This window comes from Bombyx mori, chromosome 12 (assembly GCF_030269925.1).
Source record: "Bombyx mori chromosome 12, ASM3026992v2".
NCBI lineage: Eukaryota > Metazoa > Arthropoda > Insecta > Lepidoptera > Bombycidae > Bombyx > Bombyx mori.
Window position 1 is genome coordinate 9,973,587 of NC_085118.1, and position 11,685 is coordinate 9,985,271.

The 11,685-nt window shown below is 51.7% G+C and overlaps 2 protein-coding genes across 2 annotated transcripts; both read right to left on the reverse strand.

Moving 5' to 3' along the window:
* Positions 1 to 2,497: 2,497 nt before the first annotated feature.
* On the reverse strand, positions 2,498 to 2,824 carry LOC134199851 (uncharacterized; the record flags this gene model as incomplete). The annotated part of the gene is made up of 1 exon (XM_062671527.1): positions 2,498 to 2,824. A coding segment is annotated over one exon (327 nt), but the record flags the coding sequence as incomplete, so codon positions are not given.
* A 3,817-nt stretch (positions 2,825 to 6,641) lies between these two features.
* LOC101737859 (lipase 1) lies at positions 6,642 to 9,708 on the reverse strand. The gene is made up of 5 exons (XM_021347594.3): positions 9,432 to 9,708; positions 8,780 to 8,984; positions 8,236 to 8,600; positions 8,001 to 8,159; positions 6,642 to 7,095 (listed from the first exon to the last, which is right to left on the reverse strand). The coding sequence occupies exons 1-5, from the start codon at positions 9,585 to 9,587 to the stop codon at positions 6,709 to 6,711; spliced, it is 1,272 nt and encodes a 423-aa protein (XP_021203269.2). The 5' UTR covers positions 9,588 to 9,708; the 3' UTR covers positions 6,642 to 6,708.
* Between the last annotated feature and the right edge of the window lie 1,977 nt (positions 9,709 to 11,685).

Here is an 11,685-nt window from a genome sequence, read left to right on the forward strand (position 1 = left end):
TCCGACTCTGACTCGGACATGGAGGTTGACCTCACCCCCGCCTCATCGACGGATAAATTTACCCTGGTACAAAAGGGTAAGAAGCGTGCCGCGGAGTCTCGAGCTCCCGCGGCCGCTAAAATTAGCAAAGCCGCGAACGCGTCGCGCCCCCGCCCTCAGACTCCCGTTGCGCCCCCAACCCGTGCCACTCCGTCGCCGCGTCCGATGGCACAAAATAAAACCCAGACCCCTCCCCCGGTAATCCTTCAAGAGAAGGCAGCTTGGGATCGAGTTTGCCTGGCCCTTAAGCCCAAAAATATCAATTTCACGAATGCCCGTAACCTCGCGAACGGCATTCAAATTAAGGTTCAAACACCCGACGACCATAGGGCCCTCTCTTCTTACCTCCGTAAGGAGCGTATAAGTTTCCATACGTATACGCTCCAGGAGGAGCGCGAACTCCTTGCCGTCATACGTGGCATCCCTAAAGAGTTGGATGTCGAGCTCGTCAAGGCCGACCTTCTCAAACAAGGCCTACCGGTTAACTCCGTACACCGCATGCACACAGGCCGCGGAAGGGAGCCATATAACATGGTTCTCGTCGCCCTCCAGCCTACCCCCGAGGGTAAGCAAATATTCAACATCCGAGCGGTCTGTAGGCTTTCCGGAATCGCCGCCGAAACCCCACACAAGAAAGGCACACCTAGCCAGTGCCATAACTGTCAATTATATGGGCATTCTTCCCGTAACATCCGATCCCGTCCGAGGTCAGAACCCGGATGAGGTAGGGGGGCTACCGCGGTCAATACTACAACCAGACGGCGCGGCTCACCCCAAGGACGCCCAGCCGACGGAGCCTTCGAGGCGTATCGAAGGCTCTGAAACGTCGGCCGTCTCGGTACGGCAGCCCGTCGGGCCGCCCAGACGGTGCCGCTGGTGTCCCGGAATACCCCGCTGGACCAGAACCAGCCTACCGGGTCGGGACGCGATACACCGTCGACCGGTCGCTCTATTCACTCCACGGCAGCGTGCTAGAGTGCTGGTAGCGCGCCGCGCGGCCTCACCCCCTCAGGTCGCCCCTTAACCTTCACCGGGGGGAGGCCGCTACCTACAGGGGCCGGGACGTACGGGCGTATTCCCGCCTCCGGCCCCCGGCTCGACGGCGACGGATCGGTGCGGAAAGGGAAGAGCTCTCCCTCTCTCGCTCCGCCGCCTCCTTCTGCGAGATGGTGGACTCGCAGAAGTCGAGCATCGCCTTCCAGGACGCGTCGCTGCCGAGCATCGTAGCCACGACGCGCGGTAGCGAGAGGTCCTCTCCTATGACCGCAACGAGGGCGGCGAGAATAAAGCCCCTTTTTTTTTTTTTTTTTTTTTTTTTTTCGGGTAGAGGGCCGAACCTCCTACGAGGTCCCCGCGCAAAAGGGGCGCGCGGGGTATGTGAGACTCAACGATCTGCATGGTGTTGTGAGCAGACCGCGGGCCCAAGGATTTTAGAGCCCACCCACTAAACGACTCCTCTGCACTCTTACACCCGACGTCCGATCCCCTCCGAGGTCAGAACCCGGATGAGGTAGGGGGGCTACCGCGGTCAACACTACAACCAGACGGCGCGGCTCACCCCAAGGACGCCCAGCCGACGGAGCCTTCGAGGCGAATCGAAGGCTCTGAAACGTCGGCCGTCTCGGTACGGCAGCCCGTCGGGCCGCCCAGACGGTGCCGCTGGTGTCCCGGAATACCCCGCTGGACCAGAACCAGCCTGCCGGGTCGGGACGCGATACACCGTCGACCGGTCGCTCTAATCACTCCACGGCAGCGCGCTAGAGTGCTGGTAGCGCGCCGCGCGGCCTCACCCCCTCAGGTCGCCCCTTGACCTTCACCGGGGGGAGGCCGCCACCTACAGGGGCCGGGACGTACGGGCGTATTCCCGCCTCCGGCCCCCGGCTCGACGGCGACGGATCGGTGCGGAAAGGGAAGAGCTCTCCCTCTCTCGCTCCGCCGCCTCCTTCTGCGATATGGTGGACTCGCAGAAGTCGAGCATCGCCTTCCAGGACGCGTCGCTGCCGAGCATCGTAGCCACGACGCGCGGCAGCGAGAGGTCCTCTCCAATGACCGCGACGAGGGCGGCGCGTTGCTCGTCGAATCCAGAGCAACGCGCCAGCGTGTGTTCCGCTGTGTCTTCCTCGTCGCGGTCCGCGCAGTGGTGGCACTGCGCCGTCGGTTCCCTTCCGGCTATCTTGTGCAAGTACCGGCCGAAACAACCATGGCCGGTAAGCATCTGCGTTAGCCGGAAGGTGAGGCATCCGCGGTCGCGGCCCACCCAGTCCGCGAGAACCGGGCGGACCGCCTCGACGGTTCGGAGGCCGGCCGACGGGTCCGCCAAGCGGCGAGACCACGCCTCCAGCACGGACCGCCGAGAGTGGAGCCTCCGCGCTCGAACTACACCTTCGCCGGGGCGCCCTTCCCCCCTAGAGCGAAGGTCGCTACGCCACCGGTAATCGGCAGCGAGCGCCTCCGCCTCCAGGTCCCAGGGTGGCGCCCCGGCGAGCAAGCACGCCGCCTCGAAGGAGACGGTGCGGTATCCTCGGATCGCCCTGACCGCGATCGCGCGCTGCGGACGTCGCAGCGCCGCGACGTTCTCGCGGGTCAGGGCGTGGCACCATACGGGAGCGCCGTATAGTGCCATCGACCGCACCACCCCCATGTAGAGGCGGCGCGCCACCTGATCGGGACCCCCGACGTTTGGAAGAAGCCGGCTCAGAGAGCCGGCCGTCGCCATCAGCCGAGGGCCCAATTTTTCGAAGTGAGCGCGGAAGCTCCACCGACCGTCCAGTTCGAGGCCGAGGTACCGAAGACCGGTCACCCCGACCCCGACGCGGACACCTCCGATCACGAGGTGGGCACCCAGAGGCGGCGCTCGTCCCGGCCCGTGAAATAACAGGGCCTGGGTTTTGTCGAGCGCCACCTCGAGCCCCAACCGTCGGATCCTGGTGACGACGTGGAGAATAAAGCCCCTATTCTTAACGTTTTTTTTTTTTTTGTCTGGGTGAAATCGCCGGACTTCCGCCCTTCACTGGGGATGGAGGGCGGGGCATGTCGGAGTCGAACCGACTAAAACCTCCTGTCTCTCAACAACCAACGTCCAAACCTCGCATGAGACAAAACTCATGAAAAGGCAAAGGGGGGAAAGTGAAGCGTTTAGTGCGGAGCACATCTCTCCCATCACCCTCCCCATCGGGACGCCGGACTGGCGGTCGTCGGTGCCACGACCACCAGCCCTCTCGGTCGGCAGGCTATCCGAAGCCCGTCTAGATGGCGCCGGTTAGAATGGTCATTCCTACGGAATACCCCGCTGGGTCAGAACCAGCGTGGGTTGAGGATAGCCGGCCTTCCATCACCCGGATGCTCATGCATAAAACGCGTGCAGAGCAGCTTGCACGTCGTCTTCTTAGGCCCCCCTCGCCGGTCCCCAGGCCGACATGTGAGGGAGACCCGAAACACTTAGAGGGCCAGGACTTGGGCGAAATCCGCCTCCCTGGCCCCCGCTCGACGGCGGCGGGCCTGTGCGTTTCTCACGCGCCCTGCCGCCTCCTTCTGCGAGATGGTGCACTCGCAGAAGTCGAGCATCGCCTTCCACGACTCGTCGTCACCGAGCATCGATGCCACAACACTCGGCAACGACAAGTGTGTGCGTGTGCTCCGCCGTGTCCAAGTCGCGACCACAATGGTGGCACTCTGCCGTCGGCTCGGCTCCGATCCGGTGCAGGAACTCACCGAAGCAACCATGCCCAGTGAGCACCTGCGTGAGCCGGAAAGTGAGGCGTCCTCTGTCACGATTCACCCAATTCACAAGAACCGGGCAAATCGCCTCGACGGTCCTACGACCAGCTGAAGGATCGGCCAGCCGTCTGGACCATGACTCCAGCACGGACCGCCGAGATTGGGCCCTCCGCGCTCTGACCACACTGGGGCTGGGACGTGCCACGCCCCGGGCACGAAGGTCAGCCCGCCACTAATAGTCAGCGGCGAGCGCCTCCGCCGCCAGGACCCAAGGCGGTGTCCCAGCCAGTACACACGCCGCCTCGAAGGAGATGGTGCGATAGCCACGGATGAGCTTGACCGCGATGGTGCGTTGCGGCCGTTGCAGCACCTTCGCTACCCCCACGGCCAGGGACTGGCCCCACACGGGCGCCCCGTATAGGGCCATTGATCGCACCACCCCCGTATAGAGACGGCGCGTCACCTGGTCAGGCCCCCCAGGTCAGGCGCGTTAAGCCGGCTTCTGCCAAGTTGGGCAGAAGCCGGCTTAACGCGCCGGCCACCCCCAACAAACGAGGGACCAGGTTCTGAAAGTGAGCACGGAAGGTCCAACGACTGTCCAGAATGAGGCCGAGGTACTTCAACTGCACCCCGACCTCGATACGGACGCCTCCAACCATGATATGGGCATCGACAGGTGGCACTCTCCGGGGCCTGTGGAACCACATGGCCTCGGATTTACTGAGCGCCACGTCGAGGCCCAATCTCCTGATTTTGCCGACGACATGCGCCACCCCAGCGGTGGCAAGACGAGCAGACTCAGCAAAACTCCCCCCCCCCCCCCCCCCCCGGGCCACGACCAGCGTGTCGTCTGCGTAACAGATTACGCTTAGGCCCGGGAGGAGGGCACCCCTCAGTACCCAGTCATACCCGATATTCCACAAAAGGGGGCCGAGCACCGACCCCTGTGGAACACCGCGCACGACCGGGAACCTGTGCACGATCCCACCGTGTCCGGTACACGTGACCGATCTATCCGTAACGATAGGATTTTTTTACGCTTATGGTCTCGCAAATCAACGTGATCAGGTTTCTGACTTTTTGCGTGACCAGCACATTGATATTTTTTTTGTGCAGGAGACCCTACTTAAGCCCGCGCGCCGTGCCCCTAAAATCGCGAACTATAACATGGTCAGGAACGACAGGCCCTCTGCTCGTGGTGGTGGTACCGTCATTTACTATAGAAGAGCCCTGCATTGCGTCCCGCTCGATCCTCCCGCGCTCGCTAATATCGAAGCATCAGTGTGCCGAATCTCACTGACGGGACACGCGCCGATCGTTATCGCGTCCGTTTATCTTCCACCGGATAAGATCGTTCTAAGCAGTGATATCGAGGCGCTGCTTGGCATGGGGAGCTTTGTCATTCTGGTGGGCGACCTAAATTATAAACACACCAGGTGGAACTCACACACCACAAGCCCTAATGGCAGGCGGCTCGACGCGTTAGTCGATGATCTCACCTTCGATATCGTCGCTCCGCTAACCCCGACTCACTACCCGCTAAATATCACGCATCGCCCGGACATACTCGACATAGCGTTTTTAAAAAACGTAACTCTGCGCTTACAGTCGATCGAAGTAGTCTCTGAGTTAGATTCAGACCACTGTCCCGTCGTTATGAAGCTCGGTCTCGCTCCCGATTCCGTTCCCGGCACGAGGACTGTGGTGGATTGGCACACGCTGGGCATCAGTCTGGCTGAATCTAATCCACCATCGCTCCGGTTTAGCCCGGACTCTACCCCGTCTCCTCAGGATACCGCTGAAGCCATAGACATCCTAACGTCACACATCACCTCGACATTAGATAGGTCATCGAAGCAAGTTGTAGCGGAGGACTTCCTTCACCGCTTCAAATTGCCCGACGATATTAGGGAACTCCTTAGAGCTAAGAACGACTCGATCCGCGCCTACGATAGGTATCCTACCAAGGAAAATCGTATTCGAATGCGTGCCCTACAACGCGACGTCTCGCATTGCCGAAGTCCGAGATGCCAGATGGTCTGATTTCTTAGAAGGACTCGCGCCCTCTCAAAGGTCTTACTACCGCTTAGCTCGTACTCTCAAATCGGATACGGTAGTAACTATGCCCCCCCTCGTAGGCCCCTCAGGCCGACTCGCGGCGTTCGATGATGACGAAAAAGCAGAGCTGCTGTTCACGATTGACTTCCACGGTGAAGGAATAACATCTATACTAATATTATAAAGAGGAAAGATTTGTTTGTTTGTTTGTTTCGAATAGGCTCCGAAACTACTGGACCGATTTGAAAAATTATTTTTCCATTAGTAGCCGACATTGTCCCTGATGAACATAGGCTACTTTTTTTAATTTTTTTTTTTTTTTTATTTCATGTGTGTTTTAATGTTTCCGAAGCGAAGCGAGGGCGGGTCGCTAGTCGTGTAATAAAAATGAAACCCGCAAAATTATAATTTGCGTAATTACTGGTGGTAGGACCTCTTGTGAGTCCGCGCGGGTGGGTACCACCATCCTGCCTATTTCTGCCGTGAAGCAGTAATGCGTTTCGGTTTGAAGGGTGGGGCAGCCGTCGCGTCGTAACTATACTTGAGACCTTAGAACTTGTATCTCAAGGTGGGTGGCGCATTTACGTTGTGGATGTCTATGGGCGCCAGTAACCACTTAACACCAGGTGGGCTGTGAGGTCGTCCACCCATCTAAGCAATAATCAAATAAAAAAAAGCCAATTAAAAGCTTCCAGAGTTATATCACATATGCTTCGTGTCGCCGAGGGTAAAGACCCCATGGTGCAATACGACTTGAGAAGGAGGATCGATACATAATTAAATCAATTATAATAGGTAATAAGGTTTAAGTAAATAACAGACAAATGTTTCAGCAATGAGATAACAAATTTATTCAACAAAATACCAGTTCGTAGTTACAAATTAAAATAAATTTTATTCGTCGCCTAATGATCTCAATATTTGAATAGTTCTATCATAAAGTAAATCCTTGGCACCAGATCCCCACATGAAATCAAGATGACTGAAAGTTGCATGTGGTACTCTAAACATTCCAACTGAACGACCCAATTCGGCATGTAGTTTTCTGACATCCCTTACATCAGCAAAGATGTCCTCGTCAACATAGTGTAGAAAAACAGGGGCGGTTATGAGAGACAGGTCATATCTTGGCGGTGTGAAACTTCTGTAAACCCTCCAATTTGTCAAGCGTCCGTGATCATATCGTCTGAAGAAATTTTTGTTGATAAGTTGTCCGTAATGTGCTATCTGTCTAACAGCAATGCCTGCAGGTGTATGTCCTAGTTTCACAGGCAACATAGTCTGTAAATTTATAAAAATATTAGCTACCTAAATATTTCAAACAAGCCGGAAAAAAATGATCAGACATCATCATATCTGTTCATATATGATTATGCCTATTCAGGTGATCAGGTGTAAACAGACATGATATGAACAGTCCTGAAGGCTTGGAACCTCGTGTTTCACTATACATCTTAATCAATAAGGTTTTGTTTATCACAATTAATCTTAACTTTATCGAATATATTTAAAACTTGAACTTTGTCAGACATCGGGCTTACGTAAGTCTATCCTGATTTAAATAAATAAAATATAGTAATCAGCACGAGTCGTAAGTTCTTGAACTTGACGTGCGCAGAAGAGCATTTTTGGTCTATTTTGGGGGAACTTGTCTTGTACTTTGGATAAATGTGCATTTAGTACTACTATTACATATATATGTATTATATGAAACTTTTAGTAAAAGTTGCTTTTTTTTACTCATATAAAAAGATAGCTTAAGTAAGTCTAGTAATATATAATATGCACTATAGGTCCCATAGTTCCTGTCTAAAGTAGCTGTAAGATTCTCTTATAAGCTTATCAGTTAGAAATAGGTTTAGGTATATTATACCTTTGGTTTCCCTGGCACCAGAGTAATTAATGGAAATTATCTAAAATCTAAAGCTTATAATATAAATTCGTGTATTCCTTCCATATCCACACGGGAAAAGCAAGTTAGCGGTAAAAACTCGACAACATAACTGTTCTACAGAAAAAAAAACGGGATGAGTTGATAATCTTTTGGAAGTCGTTTAATAATAGGGTTATTACTAACTATAATATGAACGAAACCCCGGGCAAAACGATTATAAAATTACTTATTCATTTTTAAGCTCCCAAATTGAACGAAGTTAACACCACTACTATATTGCGGTACAACTTACGGCATTGTGCATGTCTTCACTGCGTCCGGCAAAAGCGAATAACATATTTGTGCACATCGCCTGGAAAAATGTGCCATCAGCGCAGAATCTCATTCCCAAGTTGGTAAAGAAGTCAGATCTTCCGAATAGCTCATTTATTCCAATAAGACTTGTAAGTGCCTAAATATAAACATAAAATATAAACTCAGGATTCACAAACCAATACAATATTTTTACTAAAATCAAAGTTACAAACCTCAATACTGTTGGCATGTGGAGCAATGAGTTTAAGTAATCTGTTTGCATTAAATTCTAAGTAAGCTACGGGAGCATAAGCTTGCATAGCAATAATTTTGCTGTTGTATTCAGGTCTCAAAGATCCCATAGCCCAAAAGACAGTAGTTCCTTGTGAGTGACCAATATAATGAAGTCGTCTTTTTCCAGCAACTTTCAAAGTGTAATCAATCATAGCAGGCAGATCTCGGGTACCTATTTCTTCCCAACTGAATTTCCAAAACTCTGAGTCGTTGTCCGGGTCTAATTTAATGTGAGCTCTGGAGTAATATGTACCACGTGCATTTCCAAGCCACACATCATAACCAGCTTCAGCCAAAATGTATGCTGTAAATATTATTGAATTTTAAATATTTGCATTGTATTATTGGACCACTAGCTTAATAAAGAAAATAAGAATTGTATGGAAACATCGTTTCTTAAAATTTTTGTATGTCAATATTATGTGGGTACTGGTAATAATAAAATAATAATTAATGACAAGGAGCTTTAAGAATAAAATTTACCTAAACCAACACCTGGACCCATCAAAACCCAGTCAGCAGCAGAAGCAAACAGTCCATGCATAACTAAAACAGCTGGTTTCTTCGGGTCAGGACGGTTGTTCTGGTCGCGTCCATGAGGAATTCTTTGCATTTCTAAGATATAGCCATCTTCCGTAACGACCTTGTGAACTTCTACTGGATATCTATATTTTTTGATAAGTCCAACCTTTAAAATTATAAAAATACTTGATTTTCATTTGTTTCGATCGCCTCCTTGTTCTAGTAATTAGCTACCCTGACCACGGTTGGACGGGCGCCGCCTTCGTTTGACGGTCGAAGTTAGAAGTTTGAGAAAATATATTTGGAATTCGAAATCAGAGTGCACTTGGCTTCTCTGTTTTTGGTAGCCAGAACAAAGAAAAAAACATAGCTGACTTTGCAATATGTTTCTTTACCACATTTTTAACGGCAATTTATGATTTTTGTATACAATGAACAGAATTTGCCAGGAATTATAAAGAAAGGGAACCGCTTTCGGTTTTACTCACGTAACGAAAACAATATCAAAATAAATTAGGATTATTATTATTTACCTATTGATGAGTATTTTCTAAGTGAGAAAAAATTACATGACTTCATAAAAGTAATTATAAACAAAATATACAGTACTCACAATATCTAGCAAAGCATCTTCAGTTACATTGGTAGAATAACGGGCACCTTGGGCGTCCAACCTGTACAGTTCCTCGACGTAGTCCGCATGTGGAGAACGCCGAGCGGTCGCCTGATTAACACATATACAGAAAAACAATCCTAACAACCACTTCATTGTTAGTAATCTGCAGAATAGAATTTTTGCACGCCTTATATACTTTACACTAAATGATAATAATTAAATAAGCTTATTATCAAATAAAGATATGATCTGTTAGACAAGTCAAATCAGTCACTTAATGAACTTCAAGCATTATTATCCACTTTAGTAGAAATTTCGAATCAGAACATAATGTAAAAAAAAATCGATAGTAGATGAAACTTAGATATAATAACATCTGAATTTTAATCCACATTTTTGTTGTGACATTGCCTCCCATCGTCTTATTGCCCGAGATGCTGTTCTTATAGTTAGATCGAATGTCTTAGCCACAATGGTTGGCAATGAGAGGTCTGGTCCCTAGGCTATGACGCCACGACCATACCCTCCAATGCGGGGCAAACAGCGAGCGTGTTCTTCGCCTTTATTCTCAGTGGTGGTAATCCGTCACCGATTCTTTTTCCACAATACGAGTAAGCACATATTTAACGAAGAATACTTTGCCCTGAGAGCACCTGAATCTAATGGGACTGGAGTTCGTCCATCTAGCCCGTAAGAGTCAATTGAACCGCTTTGATGTTCCGAATACCTGGCATAGTTTTGACAAAATACCACAAAAATAGCTTCGGCACTGGTCCGTGAACTTGGTGCCTTCGCATCTTTATCACTCTCCACATATGAAAATCGCCTCGTCATTTAAAATCAGCGGCCCCCAGATTCCTTACGCCAAAGATCCCTAAAAAAGACAGCGTCTGGAAGTACATAGGCGGCACTGAAAATTTCGGGAATTGACGAAGTGACACAACATTACTATTTAAAAATGTATTTATTGCTTTTCGAAGTATTCTCCGCGAAATTTGACACATTTTTCCATACGATGGAACCAATCATTGAAGCAACCATTCCATTGGGAAGTTGGGGTCTTCAAAATGGCCGTTTTGTAAGCGTCCACAGCTTCTTCAGGTGATGAAAATCTCTGTTCACGCAATTTATTCTTTATTTTAGGGAAAGTATATAAATCATTAGGGCTTAGGTCGGGGCTGTACGGCGGATGGTCTAATAATTCTATGTTTTCTTGCTCTAAAAACTCTTTTGTTCTGTGCGCGGTGTGAGAACTCGCATTGTCGTGATGGAGGATGATGCGGCGGTTGCAGTTCTCTTTACGGAGTTCAGAAACGACCTGTGGCAAACAAATGCTAGCATACCATTCTTCATCCGCGGATATCGCACCGTCTCCTTCGAGGCGGCGTGTGTTTTGGCGGGGATGCCGCCATGGGAGCTGGAGGCGGAGTCGCTCGCTGCCGACTATCGGTGGCGCAGCGAGCTTCGTGCTCGGGGATTGGCGCGTCTCCCCGAAAGTGAGCTGCGAGCGCGGAAGGCCCATTCTCGGCGGTCCGTGCTCGAGTCGTGGTCGAGGCGATTGGCCAACTCCACGTGGGGGCTACGGACCGTCGAGGCGGTTTACCCGGTCTTTGATGACTGGGTGAATCGTGGCGAAGGACGTCTCACCTTTCGTCTGGTGCAGGTGCTGACCGGGCACGGATGCTTCGGGAAGTACCTGCGCCGGATAGGGGCTGAACCGACGACGAGGTGTCACCATTGTGGACACGACCTGGACACGGCGGAGCATACGCTCGCTGTCTGCCCCGCTTGGGAGGTGCAGCGCCGTGTCCTGGTCGCAAAGATAGGACCTGACTTGTCGCTGCCTGGCGTCGTGGCGTCGATGCTTGGCAGCGATGAGTCATGGAAGGCTATGCTCGACTTCTGCGAGTGCACCATCTCGCAGAAGGAGCGGGGCGAGTAAGGCAAAGCTCTCCTCACTACGCAGAAACCCGCCGCCGCCGAGCAGGGGGTCGGGACCGGGGTCGTATCCGTGACCTGGCCCCCTAAGAGCTAGGGGTCCCACCCGTTTTGTGCGGGGAGAGACCCAGACGTGGGGTGGCGTGCTTTGCACGCTCACCCGCAATAGGAAGCCGGGTGATGGTAGACCGCGTTCCCCCGACCGCTCTGGGGGAAGGTGTAACGCGGCGCCATCAAAGCGGGCTCTCGGCCCGCTGAACGAGGGAGCCGGTGGTCGTGTCGCTGGCGGCCACCGGTCCGGCGTCCGTGGGAC

Coding starts and splice junctions, on each gene's coding strand:
- LOC101737859 (XM_021347594.3), bottom strand. CDS start 9,587: ATGAAGTGGTTGTTAGGATTGTTTTTCTGTATATGTGTTAATCAGGCG. Junction 8,985..9,431: donor AAGATGCTTTGCTAGATATT/GTGAGTACTGTA, acceptor ATAATTTTAAAG/GTTGGACTTATCAAAAAATA. Junction 8,160..8,235: donor CACATGCCAACAGTATTGAG/GTTTGTAACTTT, acceptor GTTTATATTTAG/GCACTTACAAGTCTTATTGG.